Below are 14,574 nucleotides of genomic sequence, written 5' to 3'. Positions count from 1 at the left end.
CCAAAGGAACGAGGGGTCCCGAGACCACCAGCCGAGGCCATCAGCAGGACGCGGCGGGCGGGGCCAGAGAGGCCTCCCACGCAGGGCCAAAGCTCTGCCGCTGAGGGGCTGGGGACGTGCTCGAAACACGGCAGGACGGAGACCCGGGAGGGGCGGCAGGAAGGACCCCTGGCCTGGGCTGCGCTCAGAGGGGTGACAGACGAAGGAGCCCGGCTGGAGTGAGGGCGGCGGCTTCGGCGTCTGGGTGAGGGGCGCAGGGCACGCCGGCTGGGCCTTGCAGGGCAGCGGGCTGGGGAGGCCAGGGTTCCAGGGCTCTCTCGGCTTGGGGGGGCAGCATGCTCTATTAGGGGCAAGGACGGGGACCCTTGGGGACCCTTCAGGGGCCGCGGGGGGCTGACAGTGGGCAGGTGGGCTCTGGGGTGGGCCGGGACGGCAGGGAGTGGAGGGTCAGGGGTGGAGCATGTGGCCCACGGAGTGGGCATCACGGCCAGACCCCAGGGGGCCAGCGGTGCACAGGGGGCCTCTGAGGCCACTCGGGGCTGGGTGTGTCACCACAGCCCTGGCCTTAACCTCCTGCCACTGGCCGCACAGCCACTGGCCGCCATCTCCAAACAGCTCCTAGTGGCTGCTGAAGGCCATGCAGTCCTGGTGCCCACCTGCCCCTCTTCCCCCCCCACCTGCAGCCTGACGGGGCACCCAGAGCTGTTCCCGGGGCTGCACGCCTGGCCGGGGGAAGGGCAGCAGCAGGTGAGCAGGTGCAGGCACTGGAGACGGGACACGTGTCCTTGGCCTTCCAACCGACGGGCCCTCGGGGTCCCCGGGACCTCTCCAGGGGCCTCCTGTGCCCTGCTGCAGCTGGGCCACCCCTGCGCCTCCCACAGGCCCCCACGGTGCAGAGCGCAGGCAGAGCGCGCGCGTGTTCATCACGTTTGCTCACCCTCCCACAACCAGGGCGGAAAGCCCCACCCACTTGAGTCCCCACTAATCTGCTCCCGCGTGCCCGTGGTTGAGGCATAAACTTGCTTCAGAGCCTGGAGATTCCTGGAAGTGTGCTGGGCCCACTGGCACCTCTGCCCACCGAGGGGGGTGGCCCCGGCCTGGCCTGGCCTTGGCCCCCGGGCCCTTTGCTGGAGGCCGGAGCAGCTGGTGGGAAGGGACGCTGCCGCCAGGCTTGACGAGAGGGGAGAGGGCTGGGCGGGGACCAGGGACCCCCGGCCCGCCGGCGCCGGCGCAGCCAGGCCCCTCCCTCCCTCCCGCCGCCTCTCGCCTCTCTGCCACCCCGCGGTTAAGCTGGGGGCTCGTTCAGCAGCTGAAGTCGCTGAAGGCTGCTCTGGCCCCAGATGTACCCCAAAAGACACCACTCAGAGCCTCTGCTCAGCTACCATCTTCCCGGATGGGAGTGGGACCCAGGACGCCCTGAGACTCCCAGGCCAGGACTGGGGCAGGGCCAGAGCCCGGGGAGAGGTGGCCCTGAAGCCAGGGCCTGGCTCCCTGGCCTGCACCCTGACCCTCTGCAGCCCCTTGCCCACCCTCGCCTCCAGGGCAGGGCCTCCGTGGTCTCCCCAGGCAGGGCGGGCGCCGGGGCGGGCCCTTTCTTGGCCCACCCTGCTCCCTGGGTGCACCTTGCTTCCCAGGCCACAAGGACAGCCCTGGCGAGCATCAGTTCATCCACTGCACCGCCCGCCGAGAGCTTGCGGGAGCGGGAGAGACGCAGGCTGGCACAGGAGGGAGCCGGCCCAGGCCCTCCCTCCCCACGGGCCCCCACGCCTCCCGCCCCGAGTGGGAGACTGCCCGGCCGCCTCCCCTCCCAGCCGTAGGCCTGCCCCGCGTCCACTGTTCCCTGCGCGGAGCCAGCGCTGTCACCAGCCGGGGCGGTGGGGGACACGCTCTCCCGCCGTGGGCGTGGCAGGGCCTGGGGCTCACCCACCGTCATTTCTCACCATCCTAAAGCAGACCTAGTTTTCCCACAAGAAACACGGCAGAGGGGGCAGAGAGCCTTCCACGGGCTTCTGCCACCCCCGGGGTGAGCCCCTAGAAGCAGGGGCCGAGGCCAGGGTGCGCCCACCCTGCCCTGGCCACGAGCCAGGCGGACGGGCCAGGACACGGACCTGAGGCTGGGAACACATGGGCACCCACGTGCGCTCCACGCACGCGCCCCCAAGGTGGGCCTCGGCCAGCGGCCGGCAACGGGGCCCCGGCTGTGGCTGGTGAGGGCGAGGGGGGAGGCCCCTCGGGGGGCTTTGGTGCATCCTGGCAGCTGGGAACCCCACAGGGTGACGGCCGTGCAATTCGAAAACACAAATAATTCACACCACCGTGACGTCCTGGTGTGTCGGAAACAGCATACCCGCACTCGCACCCGATGGTGTCACGGGGCTGAGCCCTGGGTGCCTGCGGCCTGGCAGGGCCACAGGGGCCCCCACGAGCCCCCCACACACCCCGTCTCGTGGGGGCAGCGCAGCCTGGAGCTCGGGGCAGGGGCACCCGGGGGGCTGCCTGCGAATCCCCCACCCTCTGGCCAGGCTCTCCACCAGGTGCCCCGTCACTGGGGGGCTTGGCTGGGCGTGGGTCGCCCTAGCCCAGGAGGGCCTCAGCGAGCCGCGCCTGCATCCTCGCGGGCTGTCCCTGTCCCGTGGGTCGGGCCTGAGCACCCCCAGCCTCGCAGCCGCGTCCGTGGTCCCCGCAGCACCAGCCGCCCCCACTGCACGCGCGGAGCTGCGAGCTGGTGGGCGCTTCCTGCTTCCCCAGTCCTGGGGGAGGGGGGCGTCTCGGTCAATGGCCCCCGATCCTCAGGTCCTCAAGGGCCCCTGGGGTCTGACCTCCCCACCTCACCTGCCCCCCACTTCCCGACTGGCCCCTACCCGCCTCTGCCCCGCTCCCCACAGCGCCCGCAGCGGGGACACCAGGGCTAAGCAGCAGGAAGCACCGCCGACTCCAGCACCTGGAGCCCCGCAGGTCCGGGTGGAGCCGGCCCCTTCCTGCCCCGCGGGGTCAGCGCCCCAGCCCCGCCTGCCCATCTGCCCGGCCGTGCACCCATCGTGCCCTCCTGCTCCCACGGCAGCTGTAAGCCCACCCAAACTAGCTGGGCCCGCAGCTGGAGGGGCTCCCGGGTCTGCCTGCCCCGCCCCCGTGGTCAGCCCCGCCCCCGTGGGTCTGCCTGGCCCTGCCCCTGAGGGCAGCCCCCCATGGTCAGCCCCGCCCCATAGGCCTGTCTGGCCCCACCCCGGCTGCAGCCCCTCCCGGGCGCCCGCCACTAGGCTGCAGTCAGGAGGGCAGGTGGGCATGGTGGGACTGGCCCGGGCTGAGGGGTCTCTGTCCCGACCTGGGGTTCTGGGAAACCTGGACAGGGCGACAGGGCTGGTGTCCCTGCTAATGGGTTAGGGGACCTGGTTTCCCAGGAAAAGGTGCACAAGCAGGCCAGGACACAGCTCTGAGGCCGCACTTGTCCCCCCAGGCCCTAGGGCCTCTTCTGCATCGGAGGGGAGGGCTGACACCACCAAGGGGCCCTGGCACCAGTCTGCCCCCGGCAGCTCCCCCCCGCAGTGCGGGGATCACGCATGAGGCCAGCCAGGGGCCCCTGGCGAGGGGGCAGCCGGGTGGGCTCCCGGGGGCTCTGGAGGAGGCTGCCGGACGGTGAGGCTTTCTGGAAGGTCTGCAGCGCACCTGCTTCCCTGCTGAAGCCGGGGCAGCCCGGGCACGCATTCGGCAAGGGCTCGTGCCCCTGAGCAAGCGAAGGGGCTCTCCTGGAAGACCCCAAACCAGACCCGAAAGGGAGAACAAATACCCAGCGGCCTCTGCGGATGGCAGCAAGTTTCCCTTCCTGGAAAACGCTGACTCAGCGGCTGGCGCTGCCCGCCCTGCGCTCCCGCCTCCTCACAGGCAGGAGGGGACGCGTCAAGGTCAGGGAGCGCGGGGCAGCCTCCTTCCCTGGTGCACGGGGGCTCCCGGGGGCCTCCCACACGGGGCGCAGGGCGCCCGCAGCCTTCCTGCCCATCTAGGCCAGGGCTGCCGGGACCGCTGCCAGCAGGCGGGGGACACGCCTCGGCTGCCGGGGTGCCCCGCGATCCCCCTTCGGGCACAGGTAGTGTGTAGCCGCAGGCAGGACGTCCAGGTGGAGTCACGGCGCCAGGCTGGGCAGGGGGGCCTTCCCAGGTGTCCGCCCGTCCTGCCCACCCTGCCCGCGGACCAACGGCACCTGCACCCCCAGGCCCTCTGGCCACCACCAGCTCCGACCCTTGGGCTTCTGTGATCCGGGGCAGCTTCGGAGCAGCTTGTGGTGCCCCCCCCCCACGGGGAGCAGGGGCAGGCTGGGAACAGCCGGCCTCGAGCAGAGGGCGCCGCAGCCCAGCTGCGCTCCGGGCTCTTCCGTTCCAGGGCAGCGGCTCCCACGCCGCCCGCCTGCCCTCCCCTCCCCTCCCGCAGGCCCCCCCAGCCCTCTCTCCTGCCCAGGATCCCTTCGGGCTGGCCTGACTCTCTTCCCAAGTCCGAGGGTCCCGGAGGGCTGTGTGGCTGCCCCCAGCCACTTCCCAGCCCGCCTTGGGGCCCCTCGACCTGCACGCTGGCCTCGGCCGCTCGCTGCTCTGCAGCCACCTCCGGGGCTCTGCCCTCTGGGTCCGGTCACGCAGGGCCCCTCGGAGAAGCACCTCCTCACCCACCTGAGCAGCAGGGGGCCCTCCGCGCAGCCCTTGCCACTGCTGAGGGGCGCCTCCCCTCCCAGCCTGCCCCCCACCCCACCTGCCCCACCACTGGGAGGCAGCAGGGGGGCCTGAGGGTCTGGGCTCAGGCCCGGGCAGGCGGGTCACTCCCAGGGCTCCCGGGGGCTGCGCCGTGGCCTTGCCCACCACGCCGCAGCGGACTCCCAAGCTGCGCGGAGCTCGTCCCAGCTGTCCCTGCTGGTGTTCCAGGGCTGTGGACAAACGGACCCAACCCGCAGCGGCACCACAGGGCCCCGGAGACCGGCCCTTAGTGGGTGGACAGCACCGCCTGGTCTAGCTGCAACCACGGATGTGCCTGGGAACGGCAAAGGGCGCGTCTGCTGCAAACCAGCCTCCAGGCAGGTGCCGCCCGGGAGCAGCCAGCCCCCTGCCTCTGCCCTCCAGGGAGCCCCCCCAGCGTTGTGGAAAACGGTTCCTGGCCAAAGGCCAAGTCTGCGCAGAGGATAGCACTTCATCACCCCACCAGCACCCTGGGAAGGTCCTTCAGAGTCCCAAAGGCCGGGGACCCCCTCCCCAACTGCACATCAGGAGGCTGGGAGGTCATGACGACCCCCGTACAGAGCAGCGTAGACCTGCACCGGCCCGTGCAGCCGGGGACGTGTAAACTCATCCAGGGCCCAGGCGCTCAGTCGCGGCAGCCGCGCTGGAAGCCCAGGTGGCAACCGTACCCACACAGCAAGTTCTGCTGTACTGGACAGTGCCCAGAGGAGCACGCAAGGGGCAGACGGCCTCCCGTGGCAGTCACCGCAGGGCGCCTGGCCTGGCCGAGGGCCGCGGCACACCCTGGCCTGAGGACACGCAGGGCCTGGGGCCCCTGCAGCAGGGCCATGTCGCCCGCTCCCAGCAAAGCTGGAGGCCGGCCAGCTGGGCAGTGTCGAGCCCACCCAGACCTGGGCTCCCGATGCACTGCACAGCACTGCCTCAGCCAGCGCTGGACGGAGGGTGGGCAACTGAGACCCTCGCTGCCCTTGGAGTCCTTGCCCCGCAGCCGAGCCTGGGCCGCCGGGGCTGGACAGTGACACCTGGCCTGCCCAGGAACCGCCTCTGCGGCCGTCGAGAGGCAAAGGCCTCGGTGAGGCTCTGAGAACGCTGCCGCCAAAGCTGCGTGAGGCGGCTTGCTCCTCAGACGCAGCTTCACGAAAACGCCTGGAAGAGCAGCCACGCTGCTATGTCCACCGAATCCACCGTTGTCTCTAAGTGACACGTGCTGGCCATTTGGCTGAAGGAAATCCTCGTCGTGGGCACGCCAAGCTTGGCAGATGAAAATGGCGAGACGCGTGGACTTCCGCTGCATGAAAGCCAAGAATTTACGAGACCAGATAGCAAAGAAGAAGATGCCTCTCATTTCACAAACTGGTTTTTGGTTAGAAAACTGCAATTTTGGTTATCTTTCTCCCAATTTTCTCTATGCAGGTCCATTTCACTCCCAAAATTGAGCCCATACAGCATTTACAGTTCCAAACCCAATTTCCATTTAGTAGTGTACCCTAAGCATCCGCCACCTCTAAAGCGCCTTCAGAACTGTCCTTTCGTGAGTGTTCAGTCCCGCCAACCCTCCTGTCGGGGTTTCTGATCCTCCCAGGTGTCCACTGGCACGGGCAGCACGGCCGGACCGCCCGGCCACAAGCTCTCCCTCTGGCCATCTCCCAGACAGGCTCCCACCGGAGCATCTGGCCCGGGGTCAAGGTGGGCCCTGTCCAGCCATCACAGCACTGGTAGTGACCATTTTTAAAGACTTTCCCGTTTTGATAAGTGAAAAACAGCATGTGCATTTTGTTTTTGTTGCTTTGTAATTGCTTTTTATATTCTTAAAAGAGAAGGAATAAATGTGCCGACCTTGACATCCAGCAATAAGCAACCACTCATCAACGTGTTAGAAAAATAAGTTTAATGCAGGTGGCTCATTTCATAAAGAATTTAACAGGCACTCAAGACACTGAGCCACTTTGTGTTCAGGGGTACCAACGACACACCAACTCCTCGCACACGCGTGCGCACATCCTCCGGGCACAGCGGCCCCGCCTCACCTCACCAGGGAGGCCTCCGGGGTCTGGAGATGCGAGTAACTAGCGCAGAACAAAGGTTCTTTCAGGAAACAGCGCAGCTTAGCGCAAAAGGCTCCGCGGCCACTGCGAGGGGTTTGGGTCTCAAGCCCCCCGACCTGTCAACGACCCTGACCGGAACCGGAGGGGACGGCGCTGCAGAGCTCGTCCACACAGCCCGGCGCCACCCACCTCCTCCACCTGATTTGGGGTTTCCGAGGTGCCTCCTCCGGCGGCCCACAGCTGCCCTGACAGCTCGCCCAGTCCAGGCTCAAGGGCAAGGGTCAGGAGCACGCGAGGGGGGCACCCTCGCTGTCCAGGCCCTGCCCGTGGTCCCAGCAGCATCACGGCACTCTGCCACACGGCCAGGTGTCCAGTGTGGTCCCAGGGCTACCTGCCCACAACTGGCCACCACAGCACCTGCCCTGAGTGGGGCAAGAGTGAGGGTCAGGGCAACACTGGCCCCGGGTGCCACCCCTGCGGTCCCGTCCCCACCTGCACCGTCTGTCTTTTCGACTGAAAGGCGGTCCCAGCCGCCGCGGTGGGAGGAAGGGCGCGGGCGAGCCCTTCTCTTAGGCTCCACCATCACCTGACCCAGCCCCGAGAGGTGCTTTTACAGCGTGAAGCCGTTTTCCTGCAGTGGACGGGTGCACGGCCGGAGGCTCCGGTGTGCCCCTCTGAGACCCCACGGCCAGAAGCTTAACTCTGGGAGTTCCACCAAGAGACCAAGCGGTGCCCTGCCCAAGCCAGAAAGGACTGGCGCTGCCGCCCCAGAACCCAGCTTTGAGCAGATCCGCTCCAGCGAGCCTCACGTTCCCCAGGGCCCCGGGCCCGTCTGCGTTGCCCTGATGCGCCAGGCTGACGACACCCAGGCCCGGGGCCCAGCGCTGCTCGAGCGGGGGCCCCGCCCCGGACTTGGGTGGTGGAGGCGGCCGCTGGCAGCGCGGGCCCAGCTCACCCTCAGGCGGGGCTGGGACACGCAGGGGCCCTTCCAGCCGGCTCAGACACGGCCAGCGCCTCAGGGCCCCCCCGGTTCTGGGGGTGTCTGATGTCACCAGCAGGGTGGTTCTGCAGACGGGGTGGCAGGGGTGCGGCAGGGGCACATGTTGGCTCTCAAAGGGCAGAGCGGACAGGCCCCCCCGACAGCATGACCCGGGTAAGTGCAAACGTCAGCCGCGGGGGGAGGGCGACGCAGACACCCGTGGAGGGACACGCCAGCGTCCCCGCTACAGCCGCGGGTCGCGGCCCTTTTCTCTCCAGTGCCAGGACCAGGCGGAGGGAGGGTGGCCGGGCGGCAGCCTCACATGTCCACGAAGACCAGGAAGCACCAGCCCAGGCCGCCGACCAGCAGCAGGGTGACGTGGATGCCGTAGACGAGCAGCTCGTTCAGGAGGCGGAAGTCCAGGCGCCGGCGGCCCAGCAGCAGCAGCAGCACCGAGAGCTTGAGCTGGCAGCGCAGCAGCACGCGCACGCCCAGGTACTGCAGGCAGAAGAGGGCGGCCAGCGCGCCCCAGAGCGCCGCCGTGAAGAGGCTGCAGCTGAAGTAGAGCAGGAAGCGGATGAAGCCGTAGAGCCAGCGCGTCTTCAGGTAGACGTCGAAGTTGTTGTACTTGGTGCGCACCAGGTGGGAGGCGCGCGCCGGCCCGCAGGCTGCGTGCAGGCAGGTGGTGTGCGGGCCGTGGAAGGAGCGCACGCGCCGCGGGATGGGGATGACCGGCATCGGGGCCCGGCGCGCTAGCTCGCGGGGGCGGCGTTGGCGTCCAGGCAGCGGTCAGCACAGGCGCCTAGGCCCGGGAGCCCGGGGCTGACCCTCCGGGGGGACACTGGCCTGCAAGGGGGAGAGGAGGGGCGCCATCAACCGAGGGCCCCGGGGCTTCCTCCTTCCACACACGCTGCTGAGGACACTTCATAGGACCCACAAACCTGCGAAGACCCAGGTGCCAACTCCACCCCAACCCAGTCCCCAGTCCTGTCCTGGTGGGGGCAGCAGAGGCTGCTGGCTGGCAGAGCTGAGAGAGGGCCTTGCCCAGGCGTGGGGAAGCCACAGTCCTGCCCAGGGGCTCTCCCGGGTCCCCCCATCAGCTAGGCTGTCCCGTGCCCACTGCTGCTGGGTTTCCAGGGACAGAAAATACCCTGAAAAGGAGTCCCACCAGGAGTCACATCAGGAGCAGGCTAGGGTGGGGAACGACTATGGAAGAGAGCTCTTAGAAGGCAGCCCAGTGCGGCCGGCCAAGCAAGGGCTCATTCCAGCAGCTTCACCAGGCGGGTGCTAGGGGGCCAGGCGGAGGGCGTGGGGCCCGGGGGTCACACAGCCAGGCCTGGCAGGCCCCGTCACCATCGGCACTGGTTCGGATCTGCAGAACAGAGACATTTTGCCACGGGGTGCCTTAGTGATGCGCCGATGGGACAGACGCTGCCAGGGCAGCGGCCAACAGCTACTGCTGTCACCCCAGCACACAGGGCCACTGCCAAGACACAGCGGCAGCCCTGGAGCCCGGGCTGCAAAGAAAGGGACTCCCAGAAACAGGAAACGGTTCTCTCCTTGGACCTGATAAATGTCCTTTATGCCTGAACGACTTGGGAGGGTCAACAAAGCACGAGACGTGTAAGGCTAGGGAAGAACGCTGGTCATCCATGAGTGGCCGCTCTGACAACAGCGGGGTCTGGGCCCCGGCACGGAGGGCAGGCTGCCCTGCCCAGGGCTGCTGAGGCCACAGGCGGGGGGTGGGTGGGGGCGCGAGGCCCAGCCCACCCTCCCGTCCTTTCCCGACCTGTCCTCTCCCTCTCCCTCTCCCCCAGGCCTCCTCTGAAGGCATGCTGGTCTCTCAGCAGTTACCTGAGCGGTAGCGGCTTCCTCAGGCTTTACCACAAGACTGAGGCCAGCACTGGAGTTAGGAAACGGCAATGTCTTCGTTGGAGTGTCACTACTCGACCCCTGCCTCCTCAGAGTCCCCTCACTCAGCGTTCACAGCAGGGGGGCTGCACCCCCTGGCTCACCCATCACGGGGACCACTCTTTTTCCACAAGCTACTCGCACTGACAAGCAAACATCACCTGAAAAGGCGTCGCACGAGGAAATCCGTGCCTGAGGATGGGTCCTCCAGTTCAGCAAAGGGAAGGCTGTGGCAACCAGCCCGCACACCGACCGGCCTTTCCAGGGGACACTCTGGTCCGGCCGTCCATGACTTTAAGATAAAAGTCAAACGACCGGTCGCTTCGGCCTCCTTCACCCTAATACAGGAGGTGCTACCCCTGGGAGACCCGGTGCACGGTGGGTATCAGAGTCCCCCCCGGGGGACCAGCGGCGTGGAGCAGCTTCCACCCCACGCCCCCGCGCCGGCCCGCGTCGACTCCCAGGGGGCGTCCCGAGCCCGGCAGGCGTCCACCGGCCTTTCGGCGAGGCCCTCTCGGCCCCCCACTGCCCTCGGCCCCGGGGCCGCCCCGCGCCCCGCCGGCCCTGCCCTGGAGCCGCCTCCCTTGGGTGCCCGCTCACCGGGTGTCCTCTCTGCGCCGGCGCCGACGTCCCGGCCAGCTGGGGAGGCCGTTGAAGCCGGGGGCCGTGTCCGCGGGCTCCGCTGCGCCCCGGGGCTCCAGGAGCAGGGCGGCCGCATGCTGCCGAGCGCTCGAGGCCCGGAAGGTCAGGGCGAGGGCTCGGGAGCGCCCGACGGGGCGGCGGCCGGGGTCTGGCCCGCGCCCCCGGTCCTCATGCGTCCCCGCCCGGGCACACCCCGCGGGGAAAGGGGCGCCCGGGACCGGCCGCCGGAGGCGTTTGACCCAGCATGGGAGCCGTAGGCGTCCCAGCGCGGCCACCGTAGGCCTCCCACGCCACTCTCGGCCAGCAGCGCCTCTCCTGCCCTTTCTCGGCGCCGGCTCGGGGCGGCCCCGAACTCGAACCTGCCCTGTCCGTGCGTGCGTGCGTGAGTGCGTGCCGGCCCTGTCGTTCGTGACATCACCGCCCGCGTACGCCGTCGGCGCCTCCTCCGGTCCTGCGCAGGCGCAGATCGTAGGCCTGCGCGGGCCGGTCAGCGCGCACGCGCTGTAGTGCCCCGAGGCGGCGGCCGTGCGCAGGCGCGCCCCCATGGGCGGAAGGAGCGTGGGGAGTAGTCGTCCTGGTTCCCGAGAAGGGGTGCGGGGTGGGGACCGTTTGGGGAGCCCCATGCGGGTCCCCGGCAAAGGGCGCGGCCTGAGCAGGGCCCCAAGAAGCGGGTGGGAGGAGAGGGGCGGCCCGAGGGCTCTGCGGGGGCCGAGGGGCGCCCCTAGGCCCCGGACGCCGGCGGGAGCGGAGCGAGGCCCTGGACCGGCGGTTGGGAGGTTCTCGCCGAGTCCCCGCGAGCGGCAAGTGTCCCGGGGAGGCCCCCACGCAAAGGGACCGAGCGGGCCCTTTGGCCTCCCTCCCAGCAGCCGGGGTCTCAGGCCACCCCAGCCCCCGCGGCATGCCCACGCCCACCTCGGGCAGAGGCTTCTGTCCGCCGGGCCTGAGCTGCAGTGTAACTGAAGAAAATCCGCGGGAGGATGTCCACTTGGTGGCTTCAGGGTCACCCCTCCCTTTCCGTGGCCTCCCTCCTTGGGGTCTTATATTTTGAAACAGTAAAATAAAAAGTCACTTGACTGTTCATTTTTTTTTCTGTGTTTTAAGGGCCTTTAAAATCACACTAACCAAAAAACGTTTTCTTCTTGAACCTAGCACCTGCCGAGACGGTCAGCACCTGGGGAGAGTACTGTGGCCCCGTCTTTCCGCTGCCTTAGCGTGTCGGCCAGCGCAGTCACGCGTGTTGCCTGTGGCCGGGCCACCACGGCACACACTGGCTCCCCTTCTGTGGTCCCACAGCTCTGCTCCCAGCTCGGGTTCGGCCTCGCCTAGGTGTGGGACTCCCCTGGAGAGCCCTGCGCCGGCACTGAGGAGGCGGGGGCGGAGGGCCCAAATCTGCGGGTGCCGGCTTCACAGGCGCAGGAGCGCTGCTGGAAGGTTACTTTGGAGCGAGAAAAAGGCCAGCTGTCGGCCTCTCAGGGCTGCTGGCTATGGCCTGGCAGTGGGGAGGGGGTGCTGACACCCACCTCATCTGAAGGACTGTCCTTAAGGAAAGATACACAGTTACAAGTTCAAAAGGAAGTTTAGGCCTTGGAGCTGGGAATTTCACGGAGTGGAAGGCCTCATGAGAGCTTGTGGGCTTGGGCTACCGGCGTGAAGAGGTGCCCTCGCCTGAGAGAGCAAATGCCACGCCCGTGTTCCGCTCTGATCCACATTCACTGCAGAGGTATTCTTTTTTTTTTTTTTTTAAAGATTTATTTATTTATTTAATTCCCTTCCCTCCCCTGGTTGTCTGTTCTCTGTGTCTATTTGCTGCGCCTTGTTTCTTTGTCCGCTTCTGTTGTCGTCAGCGGCACGGGAAGTGTGGGCGGCGCCATACCTGGGCAGGCTGCACTTTCTTTCACGCTGGGCGGCTCTCCTTACGGGGTGCACTCCTTGTGTGTGGGGTTTCCCTACACGGGGGACACCTTTGTGTGGCACGACACTCCTTGCGCGCATTAGCACTGCGCATGGCCAGCTCCACACGGGTCAAGGAGGCCCGGGGTTTGAACCGCAGACCTCCCATGTGGTAGACGGACGCCCTAACCACTGGGCCAAGTCCACTTCCCCAGAGGTATTCTTGAAGAGCTTTGTGGAGAAAGTTATGGAAGCAGATAAGCCAAAGTGCTTACAGACGGGAGGAGGATGTGGCTCAGGTGACTGAGCTCTCGCCTACCACTGCTGGCAGGCACCGCAAGCTGACACAAGATGACACAAGAGACACAGCAAGGAAAAACAATGGGAGACCCAAGAAGCAGGAGGCGTGGGGTGGCTCAGGTGATTGGGCGCCTCATTCCTGCTGACGCTGGAGGTCCCGGGTTCAGTTCCTGGTGCTCCCTACAGACACAGCAAGCGCAAACAGTGAAGGGGTGGGGAGAAATGGATGAACGAAATAAACCTTAAAAGTTTGCAGAGGTTAATTTTGTGTTGTGAGGTTGGAGATGATTTCCACCTTGTTTTTTATACATTTCCACAATGATTATTATTGGCCAATGTGTATTCCTTGTTTCATCAGAAAAAAAAGAAGGCTATTTTTGGAAAAAGGTGTATGCCAGCCAGAGCGTCCTGTTCCCTCATTAGCGTGGGCGGGAGATCCCTGGCGCCAGGCCGGCAGCCCTCTGATGGCGCCACTGGCCCCGTCTCCCAAGGGGATTCGGCTCGCCAGGGTTCTGCCTGCAGAGCTGCTTCCAGGCACCCCCGGGGGGACCCCCTCCACCTTGTCTGCAGTTGATGGCCCCAAATAGCCCCTACCAGCCACGTACTGCACCCTGGGCATGGTGCCTCCTACCTGCAGGTGCTGCCAGGGGCGTGGGGTGAGGGGAGAGGGGACAGCAACTGGGAAACGCGGGGTTTGCCTCCCCGGGAGAAGGCGAGGGTCTCGGTGCAGATGTGCTTCAATATTTCAGTTCAACCCAACATCAGGACAGGTATGTTATGGGAAACTGACTTACCTGTCCTTATTGTAAACGTCACCCCTTTTGTTGCAGTTGTTAGATGTTGCAGTTGTTCCCTATTATTGTAGGTGATGTTGCGGTTCTAATAGTAAACAGGTGCTCAGAAGTTTCCAATAAATACGAGGTGGAAACAAGGGTCATCTCTCAGCTCCAGAAGCTGTGAGTCTTCTGGTCCCATCTTGTGTCTTTCTCTCTGTCCTTTATTTCATAAAGTTCTACATCGCCTTCCGTTCAAGCTAACCTATTGTGAGTTGATTGCAGTAACTGGCGCCCAATGTGGGGCATGAAGGAGAGAAGGCTCACTGCAACTGGGGCCCAACGTGCAGCTCCGAACAAGGGCTCGAAGGGAAGAAGGATCGCCTCGAGTGAAACTAAAGTGGGTGTATTGGTGCAGAGCCCCGAGGGGTTTGGAAAGCCTTCGAAGTCCCCGAAGGTTTGCTTGTATTTCCCCAGGAGACAGAGAACGTCCTGTGTGGGTGCCAGCTCGTCGGATGGAGCCATACCATGAACGCCAAGAGACGGTGAAAGTTCCTGTGGGACCCAGAACCTCCAGTCATGCAGATGGAGAGACGGACACTGGATACTGCACGGCTGGGTCTCATTCCAAAGACTAGAAAGGCTTTACATCAAGGCATCTAAACTACAGAACTTGTTCACATGTGGCATCATAAAGCAAGTATGACTTGGGGACAGAGATTAAGAAGGAAATTGAGAGGAGAAAAACTGGAAAAGAAATGTTGATTATAAAAGGAAGCAATGAAGAAATTCTAGATTAATAGATTTGGAACTGCTTTTGTGTTTGTTCAATGTCAGTGTGTGTGTTGTAATTGTTTTGGTATGTGTGAAAGAAAAAGCAAAAGGAAAAAAGAAAGGGGGAAAAGAAAAAGGAAGGAAAAGATAGAAAAAGGAAAGAAAAAGAAAATGGTAGAGAGGGAGGGAAAAAGAAAAAGGAAGGGAAAAGGAAAAAAGAAAGAGAAAAAGGAAGGAAAAAGATAAAAAAGAAGGATAAATTGAAAGATGTAAAAGTTAAGCAAATATTGAAAAAGGTAAAAAGTTTGTGGGAATGCAAACTGAAATGTTATAAGGTGTATTTTGTCCAAAAATAAAATGGTTAATATGGAGATATGCGAGATAGAACTAGTATGCATATAGCAAGTTGTAAAAGTATTGGGGTAACATTCAGTGAGATAATGTGTTTTATAAAAGTAAAACAAGCCTGAATGAATACAAAAAGTGCAAAAACTGTGTGAAAAGGTCAGCGATGGACTTTTGCAGCTCTTCAAGGCTTTCTGCCC

At 64.7% G+C, this 14,574-nt stretch overlaps 1 protein-coding gene and 1 long non-coding RNA gene across 4 annotated transcripts; one reads left to right on the top strand and one right to left on the bottom strand.

The window, feature by feature from the left end:
- Positions 1–6,580: 6,580 nt before the first annotated feature.
- TMEM250 (transmembrane protein 250) lies at positions 6,581–10,669 on the bottom strand. 2 transcript variants are annotated; one of them, XM_004478005.4, is made up of 3 exons: positions 10,251–10,669; positions 9,812–9,942; positions 6,581–8,585 (listed from the first exon to the last, which is right to left on the bottom strand). In XM_004478005.4, exon 3 carries the CDS (start codon positions 8,475–8,477, stop codon positions 8,058–8,060), a length of 420 nt encoding a protein of 139 aa, XP_004478062.1. In that variant the 5' UTR covers positions 8,478–8,585; positions 9,812–9,942; positions 10,251–10,669; the 3' UTR covers positions 6,581–8,057. The 2 variants fall into 2 exon arrangements, with proteins under 2 accessions (XP_004478062.1, XP_004478063.1); XM_004478006.4 differs by lacking the exon at positions 9,812–9,942.
- Positions 10,670–10,804: 135 nt separating this feature from the next.
- On the top strand, positions 10,805–14,326 carry LOC131279544 (uncharacterized). 2 transcript variants are annotated; one of them, XR_009186971.2, is made up of 3 exons: positions 10,805–10,883; positions 11,442–12,012; positions 13,541–14,326. It is a non-coding gene; the product is annotated as an uncharacterized lncRNA (long non-coding RNA). The 2 variants fall into 2 exon arrangements; XR_009186970.2 differs by having other exon boundaries at positions 10,812–12,012.
- The last annotated feature ends 248 nt before the right edge of the window (positions 14,327–14,574 follow it).

This window comes from Dasypus novemcinctus, chromosome 8 (assembly GCF_030445035.2).
Source record: "Dasypus novemcinctus isolate mDasNov1 chromosome 8, mDasNov1.1.hap2, whole genome shotgun sequence".
NCBI classification, from domain to species: Eukaryota; Metazoa; Chordata; class Mammalia; order Cingulata; family Dasypodidae; genus Dasypus; species Dasypus novemcinctus.
The sequence above is the reverse complement of the archived record's forward strand: the minus strand, read 5'-3'. Positions and strand labels throughout refer to the sequence as shown.

What these genes read in the sequence shown, in the direction of transcription:
- TMEM250 (XM_004478005.4), bottom strand. Translation starts at nt 8,477, where the DNA reads ATGCCGGTCATCCCCATCCCGCGGCGCGTGCGCTCCTTCCACGGCCCG.